This window comes from Centrocercus urophasianus, unplaced genomic scaffold (genome assembly GCF_019232065.1).
Source record: "Centrocercus urophasianus isolate 14NV4802_14NV808 unplaced genomic scaffold, USGS_Curo_1.0 seq_34, whole genome shotgun sequence".
In the NCBI taxonomy this organism is placed as follows: Eukaryota; Metazoa; Chordata; class Aves; order Galliformes; family Phasianidae; genus Centrocercus; species Centrocercus urophasianus.
The window spans coordinates 4,584,743-4,594,994 of NW_024884911.1; the positions used below are offsets into that span (position 1 = coordinate 4,584,743).

At 43.1% G+C, this 10,252-nt stretch overlaps 1 protein-coding gene across 13 annotated transcripts in view; it reads left to right on the plus strand.

Moving 5' to 3' along the window:
* The window catches only part of PRRC2B (proline rich coiled-coil 2B), a 47,612-nt gene extending 37,372 nt beyond the window's left edge, over positions 1-10,240 (plus strand). For 5 of the 13 annotated variants that reach the window (XM_042831038.1, XM_042831037.1, XM_042831040.1 and 2 more), the window contains exons 26-32: positions 197-294; positions 1,181-1,308; positions 2,331-2,571; positions 3,558-3,734; positions 4,369-4,460; positions 5,026-5,149; positions 5,541-10,240. In XM_042831038.1, the coding sequence (XP_042686972.1) occupies positions 197-294; positions 1,181-1,308; positions 2,331-2,571; positions 3,558-3,734; positions 4,369-4,460; positions 5,026-5,149; positions 5,541-5,681 (1,001 nt within the window). In that variant the 3' untranslated portion in view covers positions 5,682-10,240. Of the gene's footprint in view, positions 1-196; positions 295-1,180; positions 1,309-2,330; positions 2,572-3,557; positions 3,735-3,975; positions 4,068-4,368; positions 4,461-5,025; positions 5,150-5,540 lie in introns of those variants that run through there. The other 8 variants (XM_042831041.1, XM_042831044.1, XM_042831045.1 and 5 more) reach the window with 5 other exon arrangements.
* Positions 10,241-10,252: the final 12 nt, after the last annotated feature.

A 10,252-nucleotide genomic window follows, 5' to 3' on the forward strand; every position in this document is an offset into this window, starting at 1 on the left:
AAGGTCTCAGATATCCTGTTTGCCCTTTCTGTCTCTCCTAACTGTAAACCTGAGGTGATTGCAAAGCAGGTTTCTGGCATATAGGAAGGATTTGGAGCACCTGAGCTCCTGAGCTGTTAGTCTTGATGGGCTGGCGGGTCTCTATGGGGTGCTGTGCCTGTACCTTGAATTACACCCTCTCTTCTCTGATATTTAGGTAACCATATTCCACCCCTGTATCTGGATGGCCACGTGTTTGCAAGTCAGCCCCGCCTGGTTCCTCAGACAATACCTCAGCAGCAGAGCTACCAACAAGTAAGGGAGGCATGTAATTAGCTGATGGGTTTTCAAGCGGTCTTCAGGGTGATGTGTAAGAAACCACGTTTATCTCTCTGATGGTCCAAGGGACCTTAGGTATGAAAGTTCCTTGAATGCTGCTTGCCAGTAGGGTGTTAGAGGTTAGTGAAATTATGGAGAGATAATTTATTTATCTTTATTTTAAAAAGATTGGGTTTAAGTGAAACGTATGGAGAGAAATCTGCATGAGGTGAGGTGACCAGTAATGGAACAGAATGACATAAATCAGGTATCAGGGAAGTTCAGATGGGGTATTAGGAAGAGATCCTTCACTAGGAGGGTATTTGGGCCCTGAACAGGCTCCCCAGGCCCATGGTCAAAGCACAGAGCTTCAAAAGCGTTTGGACAAGATGCTCAGACATGTTGTTTGTTTTTTAGGTAGTCCTGTGTGGAGCCAGGAGTTGGACTCAGTGATCCTTGTGGGTCCTTTCCAACTCAGGATATGTCTGTGACTTGCAGTACATTCTACAGCCAATCAATATTGATGGCACATTTCATTAGACTGAGCAAATAGGGTGTTGATAGGGTTGAGGAGAGCCAGCCTCCTCAGGATAGGAGTGCAGGTAAATGCAAACTTGGATTATTGGTGTTAAAAGGCCTAATCTGCGTGTGGAGTCCCCTAATGTATCCATCAGGTGCCTCTTGGAACATTCTTCTCTCAGGTGCTTGTGCAGCCTCTTTCCCTGCCGGTGTGCTTCTCTGTTGTAGGAGGGGCTGTGCAAAGCTGCAGTGTAGGTCACTGTCGTGGCACATTACCTTGTTGAGGAAACTGATGGCTTTATAATAGCCTGGGAGAGCTTTTGGTTGTTGTTGCACCTCTCAGTCATCTCAATTTTTTCCATAGGCGGCTGCTGCTCAACAGATTCCCATTTCCCTCCACACATCCTTGCAGGCCCAAGCTCAGCTTGGCCTGAGGGGTGGTCTGCCTGTTTCTCAATCCCAGGAGATGTACAGCTCCATACAGCCCTTCAGGTAACTACTTTGCAATTTTTCATTTCCTTGTGGCCTTAACCTTTCGTTGCTCTGGGTGAAGCTGACTGATGAGATATTCTGTACTCATCTCTTCCCTCTCTGACATCCTGTTTCTTTCCTTTGATAACAATGCTGGAGAGCATAAAGGTGGAGAGCAAACATATTAGGGTACATGAGGCTTTTATAGTGTGCTGCTTCTACAACAGTGGCCAAGTCTGTCCTCGAAAAATTCAGTTGCAGTGCCTGCATTCTCAAGGGATATGATGTATCTTGGGAAGTATGCAGAAGGTGGAGGTTTGTGGGGTGAAAAGCAAATTTCTTAATGAGAAACTCAGAGCCACAGCTTACTGGATTTGGCTTCTTTCTGGGGAGAAGGCTTAAGAGTTGGTTTGATCAGAACTGAGTAGCTGCAAGGGGAAATCAAATAACATTGTCATTAGATAAAAGCTACACAGCAAGAACAGAATACATGCCTGCTCTTTGTTGGAAAAAATAGTAAGATTCAACTTAAAAATCAGATGTAAGTGGAATAGTGAGAGTATTTGGCCACAAGAGCTGCTTACTTGAATTGAAGGAATGAGACATCCACTTCAGAGTTGGGGTGGCTGTGGGATTAACATATTCTCCACTCTGTTTATTGGGGTTTTTTTTGCATTAAATGAGGTCAGGTGACCAGGATGGTTCTTCCAGACCTCAAAAATCTAGACATGAAGTTTGAAAAAAAAAAGTAAAAATAAAATTGTTAGCACTGGAGCTGCTTGAATCTTTAATTATTTCTGCTTTGCAAAACAGACTTCTGGTAAATTGAGTCCTCCCTTTTCTATTAATCCAGAGGGCATTGTGCAGAGTTTTAATACAAACTTTGGGTGGGGCACGCTGTCATTTTGTTGTAGGCTCCTGCAACACAAGGACCGAATTGCTGAGAGCTGCTTGCTGATCAGAAGCCAGATACCTTTTGATAGGCATGTGTGTGCAGTCTCCAAAGGTTTCCTATGTAACTTAAGCTCTTTTTTCTTCTCCAGGTCTCAGGTGTATATGCACCCCAGTCTATCTCAGCCCAGCACCATGGTCCTGACAGGAGGCACTGCTCTAAAGCCTCCGTATTCCGCCTTCCCAGGCATGCAGCCCTTGGAGGTGGTGAAAACCCAGTCTGGATCTCCCTATCAGCCCTTGAATGGAAGCCAGGCGCTGGTTTATGAAGGCCAGATAAACCAAGCAGCTGGTATGGGAGCCTCCCAGATGATGGACTCCCAGCTTACCCAGGTTAGGAGCAGGGCTTGCAAGGCACTCTTGTGTGAAGTATCACTTGTTTCTGAGATTGGGTTGAGGCTGATAGTTGTGTTAAATCATGTTTGTGTGAGCTAAGCTCATTGTAAAGAGGTAAAAGATTTTTCCATGAGACTCTTTTTGTGAGCTGTTGCTTCAAAAATGTAACACCGTATTTAATGAGATTCTTACTAATTGCTTGTATGTCCCTACTGCAATGACCTTTTACATTGAGGGATGTCCTCACCCTTCAGACAGACGTTTTGTGCAGAATGAAACCTTGCAGTGTTTCCCAGGTAGGAGGCTCTGATGTGATAAATCCTAGAAGTACTACTTCCAAGAGCCAACAGAGTAAATTCAGGCTTAGATTTTTATTATTTTTATCCCAAAGTGAGGTCATGGTAGCTCCCAAATCCAGCAGTTGTGCTGCCAGATAAATCAGAACAAACAGGAGGTAGTTGAGTCATGAGCTGCTTCTTGTAAGTACTCTTTAATTATTACCATAATCAGTTTGAAATTCATTGTAGAAAATAGAGAACCATTGCTTTCTCTGGCAGTGCTTTGGCATGAAAGTAGAACAGACTTTGTGGCTTGGGTATTAAAGCTGCAAACAGAGTGTCTGATGCTGTCAGAGCTGTCTGACACTGCTGTTGGATCAAGAGAAAAATCACACATGCAGAGACGAGGAGGAAGATTGAAAAACTGGATGAAGGTTCCATGCAAGGGGGAAACTGCAGTTATGTTAAACTGGTGCTGTGTTGAAAACCCAGCTGGCAGGGTGTCAGCAATGCTACCAGCACATGCTTTTCAGTGTGAAATTTCCTCTGATACATTAATTTGCATTTACCCTGTGCCAGACTGCACTATTTTTGAGATTCTTTGTAGCAATACTGTGCTTCAGGATATTAGGAGAGAGCATCTCAACCCAACACAGTAAATTTAAAGCTGCTGCCTTTAATTAACTGCATGTCCTCATCACACAGCTAACGATGCCTGTGCCTGGCTCCCAGCTTCCGCTGCCTCGCTACGGCTCTGGCCAGCAGCCCCTGATTCTGCCACAATCCATCCAGCTTCCTCAGGGGCAGAACCTGTCTGTAGGAGCTCCCCGAAGAATTCTTCCTCCTGGATCACAGCCTTCAGTTCTTGCTGCCAGCAGGGAGGTGAGGATTAACTGAAGTTTTCCTCCTTGATCTTGCTTGTTAATGGAGAGACTAGCTTCTTGGGGATCCTTAAATGTCAAAGGCGATTACTGGTGTTAAAATGAAGGAGCCCTTTTCTTATCTCCAAAGCACAAGCCAGCAGTGTTTCAAGTTTTACTGCTGGTCATCATTCTGTTTCCGAGGAGCCGTGTCCTGCCTTGATCCAGTTTGGAGTCTCCAGTTTTATTACGTGTTTACACAGGTTTCCCCAGAGTGCTTGAGGGGTGGTGAGCTCCAGACACAGTTGGAATACTGCCCAGATATTTCACACTGTTGTGAAGCTTGTCCATTTGAGTAGGTATATTAATGTCATGTCTGGTTTGATGGATTTGTATCATAAGTTTGTCTATTCTAGGGTTGAGAGAGTACAGCAGTTAACTTGCAGGTTCAGTATTTGCTTGTGCTACTGGCTTGTTAGTTTAACACAAGCAGATCTTTTCGCTTTAAACCCTGGTTTTCTTAATCTGAAAAGTGTTTCTTCTTTTAATGGGCACATGGGTAGAAGGGCAGAAGTTCAGTTTAAGTGTTCATATGAAGTAATGGACTTCCTCTGGAAGCAGAAATGATACATTCTCTTGCTCGTTTTCCTCTGTAGTCCTCCCAAATGGAAATGAAAGGCTTTCATTTTTCTGATGGTAAACAGAACATGTCCTCCGGAGGGTCTGTACCATCACCACATGCATACAGGTAAATACTTAGAAAATTTGGCCTCTGTAGTCAGAATGAGGAAGAAGTAGTGTTCCCCATTTGCAGTGATATGGTACGTATACATGATCCCTGTGTAAGACCCTCTTGGGTATTCATGTGTAAAATACACTTAGTATAGTACAAATACTTACATCAAAATGTTAATGGCTTTCATTCTGGGTTGGGGACCAGTGTGTCTCTGATGTGGTCCTTGGTGATTGTGGGAGTTGTGTGAAGTTATTTGTGTTCAGCATCATAAAGGCAAATAGGAATTCTGTTTTTTGTGTGTTTCTCATTTAGGTAGAAAGTTGGAATAACTGAGTAAATGTTGTAGTTCCAGCACGGTCTGTTTCATCTTCTCAAGATGAGGCAGTAATATGCAAGCGTTCAGAACCTTCAGGTCACTAAGATTCTCTGAGGCTTTTCAATACTTTTTCTTCTAGGCAATCCACGTGTTTTCTTTTGGGCTGGGAAGTTCATGGGTTCAGACTCGTGCTCTGTGTACTGTTGCTTTCTGCTCTTTTTTTTTCTTTCACACATGAATAAGGTTCTTGTTCCGTTGTAGAATTTACTCCATGAATGTTGTCGACTCTTCGATTTCCAGGCCTAGCTCTGCCAGCCCAAATGGGAAGCCGTCTGGACCAGCAGTTGGTATGGGCTCTGTGCAAGGACACTATGTGCAACAGGTAGTGTGTGTCAGTACTCTCACCCACTGGTGTTTGCTCTTCTATAGCATCACCCTTGTTCCTTGTACTTGAGAGGGTGACAGTGTAGTTAAGCTATATGTGGAAGTTATTTTCCTTGCAGGGAAAACAAGAGAGTGGACTGGGTGGATGCTGTACTGAGCCCATGAGTAATGCTCAGTGATGAGAGGTCAGGAAAGGTTAGAGGATTGCATGTCTTGTGGTGCTTGCTTTGAATTTTCGTGGGGGTATTTGAGATCCTTTGCATGAGATGTTTTAGGGTAGCAAAGGGTAGCAGAACAGAGAAGACAGCTGAATTTTGGAGCAAATTTGATGTCTTGCATGAATGATGGTCACCAGTGTTTTTTCTAATGCTTCCTTTCCTGTATGTCAAAAGGCAAAGCAACGGGTGGATGAAAATAAAGCCAACCTGGGAGCAGTAAAGCTGCAAGAAACGGCCTCCACGAGCCAGATGAAACCAGTGCGCACAGGAGCGATCAAACCTCAGGCTGTAAAAGTGGAGGAAAGCAAGGCCTAGGAGCACAGCTGATGCCCAGCTGCTGGCTGACAGCCCCAACAGCTGAGACTGAACCCCACTGGATCTCCTGCAAATCTCACCAGACCTACACCTGCCCCACACTGACTGACTACAGTGACATCATCCCAGTCCTTCTCTCCTAGCAAAGCAGTTTGAAACAGTGGATATGACATTGACCTGCTTGCTTTGAAACAAACCATGTGACTTTTAAGTGGCTTAAGCCTTTCTTTTTTTTTTTTTTTTTCACCCCATGCCCCATCCACAGGTAGCTGTGATAGCTCACTTGGCAAAGCCCATCCTTCTCCTTCCCTACTTCTGTCTCAGCAGAGTGGCAACTGAAGGAGAGGGTGTTACTTAGAGGTTTTTCATTTTAAAGGCAGCTGAGGTTTTTACAGAGAAAAAAAAGCTATATCCTTGTTTATAGCAGAACTTTTATATGTTCTCTCACTTTTTTCCCCTTCTTTCTGCTTTCCTCATTCCTTCCAGAAGAGAAGTCCCATTGACTAAAAAATAATGTTCTGACAGAACTCCTCCTGATTTTTGTATGTAGTTTTGTGCAATGCTGAGAATCTATACTCTTCTAAATTGAGTTGGATTGGGTATATTTTCCCCAGACAATTTAGCCTTTCAGATTGAGTAGAAGCAAAACAAACAACCACAGTACACTTCCAGCGTTCATGAATTTTTCAGTATTTTTGTTTTAAGCTAGAAGCAGTGCTTGCATTAGAATAAATGTGTCCTAAAGTACGTAGTAGATCAGTGCATTAATCTTGAAAGTTGCACCACGTTAATTGTAGCTTTGGGGTGCCTTGTGCACAACAAAATGTGGCATTTTCGTTTTAAGGAAAAACGCACCAAGCTTCTGTTGCAGGCTCCTCTGGATCTAGGGTTTTTTGTTCGTTTTTTGTAGGTTTGAGATTTCTTTAGTGACTGCCAAACACGCAGCAAAATGTAAATCATGGACTTGCAAAATGTAAAATCTTACGAGAAATCTCCTCACCACTCATGGGTCAGAAGAGTTGGCTAGAGCCAACGAGTTTGTTTGGACTACTTTTTGTAGTTGTGATGCTCTCTTATGCTCCCTACTTTGGCTGCTTTAGTTCCTTGTCTCCTGAGACTTGTTCTATATTGTGCTTATCCGTCGGGGCTGCTCTCCTAAGCTTTGTTCTTCTCCCTTTTCCCTAGGTCTTTCGGTTCCTCTCATGGCCTCTTGTAATATTTGCTTACAAACGTTAGTAAGGGAGCTCCTCTGCAAGGCAGCCTTTTTAGCACACTTAGAACCTCCTTTTTTTCTATTGGAAGCGCATGGATTCAGAGTCAGTTTGGAATCATCCTTTCGATCTCCTTCCACAGGTGAACAGCAAGTGGTTCTTTAGTTTTGATGTAATAGTGTGTATACTGTGTCGCAACCTTACACTTTCTCACCAGTATTTATTTGATGGTAAATGAAAGGAGGGTCCCAGTGGGAGTGGGTTGGGTTTTTATTTTCTTTGGTTGTTTGTTTTTGTGTGTGTGTGTGCGTGTGCGTGCGTGTGTAGATTTTAGAATGGACTTGCAAGTTCCTGAAAGTTCTTGGAGTCCTTAAGCTGGCAGTAGTCATAAGTAAACTCAGCTACTTCCAGCTAACCTGGTTTGTGTTGTTTAGCTCCTTGAAAATGTAAAGTAGGCTGGTCACTCTGAAGTGAGGGAAAGAAGAACTTCATTTCCACAGTAGATGATAGCTTGCTAACTGGCTGTGCTGTCTGCATCTGTTAGATGGCAGCAAATCATTTCTTGGTGGTTCCAAAGAAGATATTTTGAACAAAGAATGTATTTGGGAAGGGATCTGGAAGGTGTTCTTGTTTGTGTGCTTTTTTTTTTCCCCCCTTTATGGGAAATACCCGTCATAACTTTCTAGGGATGCATTTGAAATTTTAAGCTAGGTATAAATAAGAATTTTATACAGTAGCTTTAAAAAGAGCTTAGAAACCTAATCTAACTTAGACATAGTAATGTGCCCTTTCCATAGGTTTCCCCATTGACTGTGGCAGAGAACGTGAAGGGAAGGGGGTAGGATGGTACTTCTAAGAAAAGAGCTCTTTTATTTCTCATGTTTTATGGATTTTTTTTTTTAAACTTCAGAGCAGAGTGTGCCAGCATCTCTAGCATCCTCCTTTAAAGTACAGGGTTTGAGATTGTGACAAATACTTCCCCAGGCTTCAGACAATTCCCAGATCTGCTTCCTCATCTGTTAGTCCTGCTCCCAACATTTTCCAAAGATTTTCCACCAGAAAGTCATCCCGCTGCACTTTTTATTTTCTTCTGTGGAATATCATGAACAACAGAATTGTCTTTTTTGTTTTTTATCCTCCTGCCCAGCTGGCCCTACTGATGTCAGCCCAGAACCTAACTGTAGTGGTTAAAGATACTCAACCCAGGCTCCCTTCTTCTCACATCTTTCCTATCCTAACAACACTACTTAAGCTTTACGAAGAACCGACCTCTTTCCTCCTACCTTTATGACTCTTGAATGGTCAAATGTGTTGGAGAAATTGGGTTATTGCTAAATGCAAGATACTGCAGTCCCTCTGGTGTAAATGCCATCAGAACTACAACACTTCCTGTTGAAAAAGGTCACCCTTCTTTCTCTCTTAACCTCTCCCATCCTTCCCCCAACAGAATAAAACACTAGAATTTATTTATACATATTTGATGTTGTAGGTCTAGGTGAAAAAGTAATTGTTTCACTGCTCTATTTATATATTATGTCTGAATTATTCTGTGTAGGAAAGGCCAAGAAATGCATGTGAGCTTCATTCCATTCCTCTCCTTTGTGTGACTGTCAGCTGCAGTTGGCGAGGCACTCTTCCACTTAACGGAATTCTGTGTGATGGAACGCAGTTACAGAGCCCAGATTTCTAAGGTGCAATATCCTATTTCTCCAGCATGTATTTTTGTTTGTTTAAAGCTAGCACGAGGTTACTGATGTTAGTAAGCAGTGCTCTGGAGTCAGAAGGAAGGTCTCTGATTCTCAAGGTGCAGAAATGCCAGGGTTTGCTGATAACAATTCAGCTTGGGAAGTAGAGAATGGCAGCGTTTAATGCTGATGTTTTTAAGGGGATACTTCAGTTTACTGTCTCCACTGCTGAAGGGTAATGCCCTAATGATTTATTTCTTTGCAAGATGCTTTCGTTTTGACTGGAATTCTGCTATACACAGTAAGCTCCTGCTGGAAAGATGCAGTGTGCAGTGGAAGGGAGAGGTGGGATCTGCATTTTCAGCAAAAACGGGTGAGGCAGAAGTATTTGGAGGCTGACTTTGCTGCTTTTTGTACAGCTGAAGGTCTAAATCATGTGTAAACAGTTCTACACACAGTGATTCACAGCCTAGCCAGCTGCATGTCTTGCTGCTTTCCTTTCCAGCTCAGCTTGCTTTTAGCCCGCAGTGAAAAACAATAATAAAGGTTAGGGGGAAAAAATAATGTTCCAGTGTATTTTCAAATGACAGGTGGAAGCACCGGTGAAACAGCTATTATTATCTTTCCTAATTCACTCTTGGCTCTGCCACATGACAGCTATACAGTAGTCAGCCACTCAATGTGTTGCAGCCCATTGAACTCCACGTGTGTGTTCATGGGGACACATTTAACAGTTTCCTTACAAGAATGCTGCAAAGCTACATGCTGCCCTGTGGTTCCTGTGTGGTTATGGATATATATTAAAACAATGAGATTAGCTTTTTTTGCTATGTCTCACATTCTGGCAGGCAACTATATTCACTGCATGCTAAGATCTCGTTTGGTTGCATTTTGCTGACCTTCTGTTTCCCTTCTGTCTTAGCTAAGCATAGATTAATCCTTGCAATGTGGGTTATTTTCAGTGTCCAGCAGCAGCCCAGTTTATTTATAAGAAAGATGCACCTGTAAACAAAGATCACTTTACAGCAGGCATCGGGATAGCTGGGCAGCCCAGCAGGCACGAGCTGAAGCAGGCTGCTGGCTGTGAAGAGACAGCAGCAGGTGGTTGGGTTGAAGTTTTTCTTCTTTCCCCAAAAGACCCCCAGACGTTGCTCATGGCTGCAGGCGCCTGCTGGGGTTCAGGACGGCTCAGCAGCGAGGTGCTCACCCTTGGCATGTCTCAAGGCTGGAACCCCCCTTCTGGCTCTCTGTGGATCGCATTTGTTGTTTCTCAAGGGGATATTGCACTCCTCCGAGCTTTTAACCTCATCACTTGTGTAGTACTTTTGTTTCCTGCTAATCTCATCACCTGTATAGTACATTTTTTTTGGCCTTTCCTTTCTTTGTCTTTCCATGTAGACCAGATATTTGAAAGGGCAGACGATGGATAATTGTGTAATGTGCAACCTGTTAATATTTTTTGGAAACTTTTACTTGGACCGGAACTCGAATCACGGCATCACCAGGCCAGTTGCGGCACACTCTTTATTGCCCTTTTTCCTCATTTCAGTACCTATTGTTTCTCCTTTCAAATATGTGATTGTATTAGCTCTTTCCATATGAAAGAATTCTCCTTATTTAAATAAAAAAAATAAAAAATAAAGCAGATTATGCTTTTCTCAAAGTTTCTCAGAAC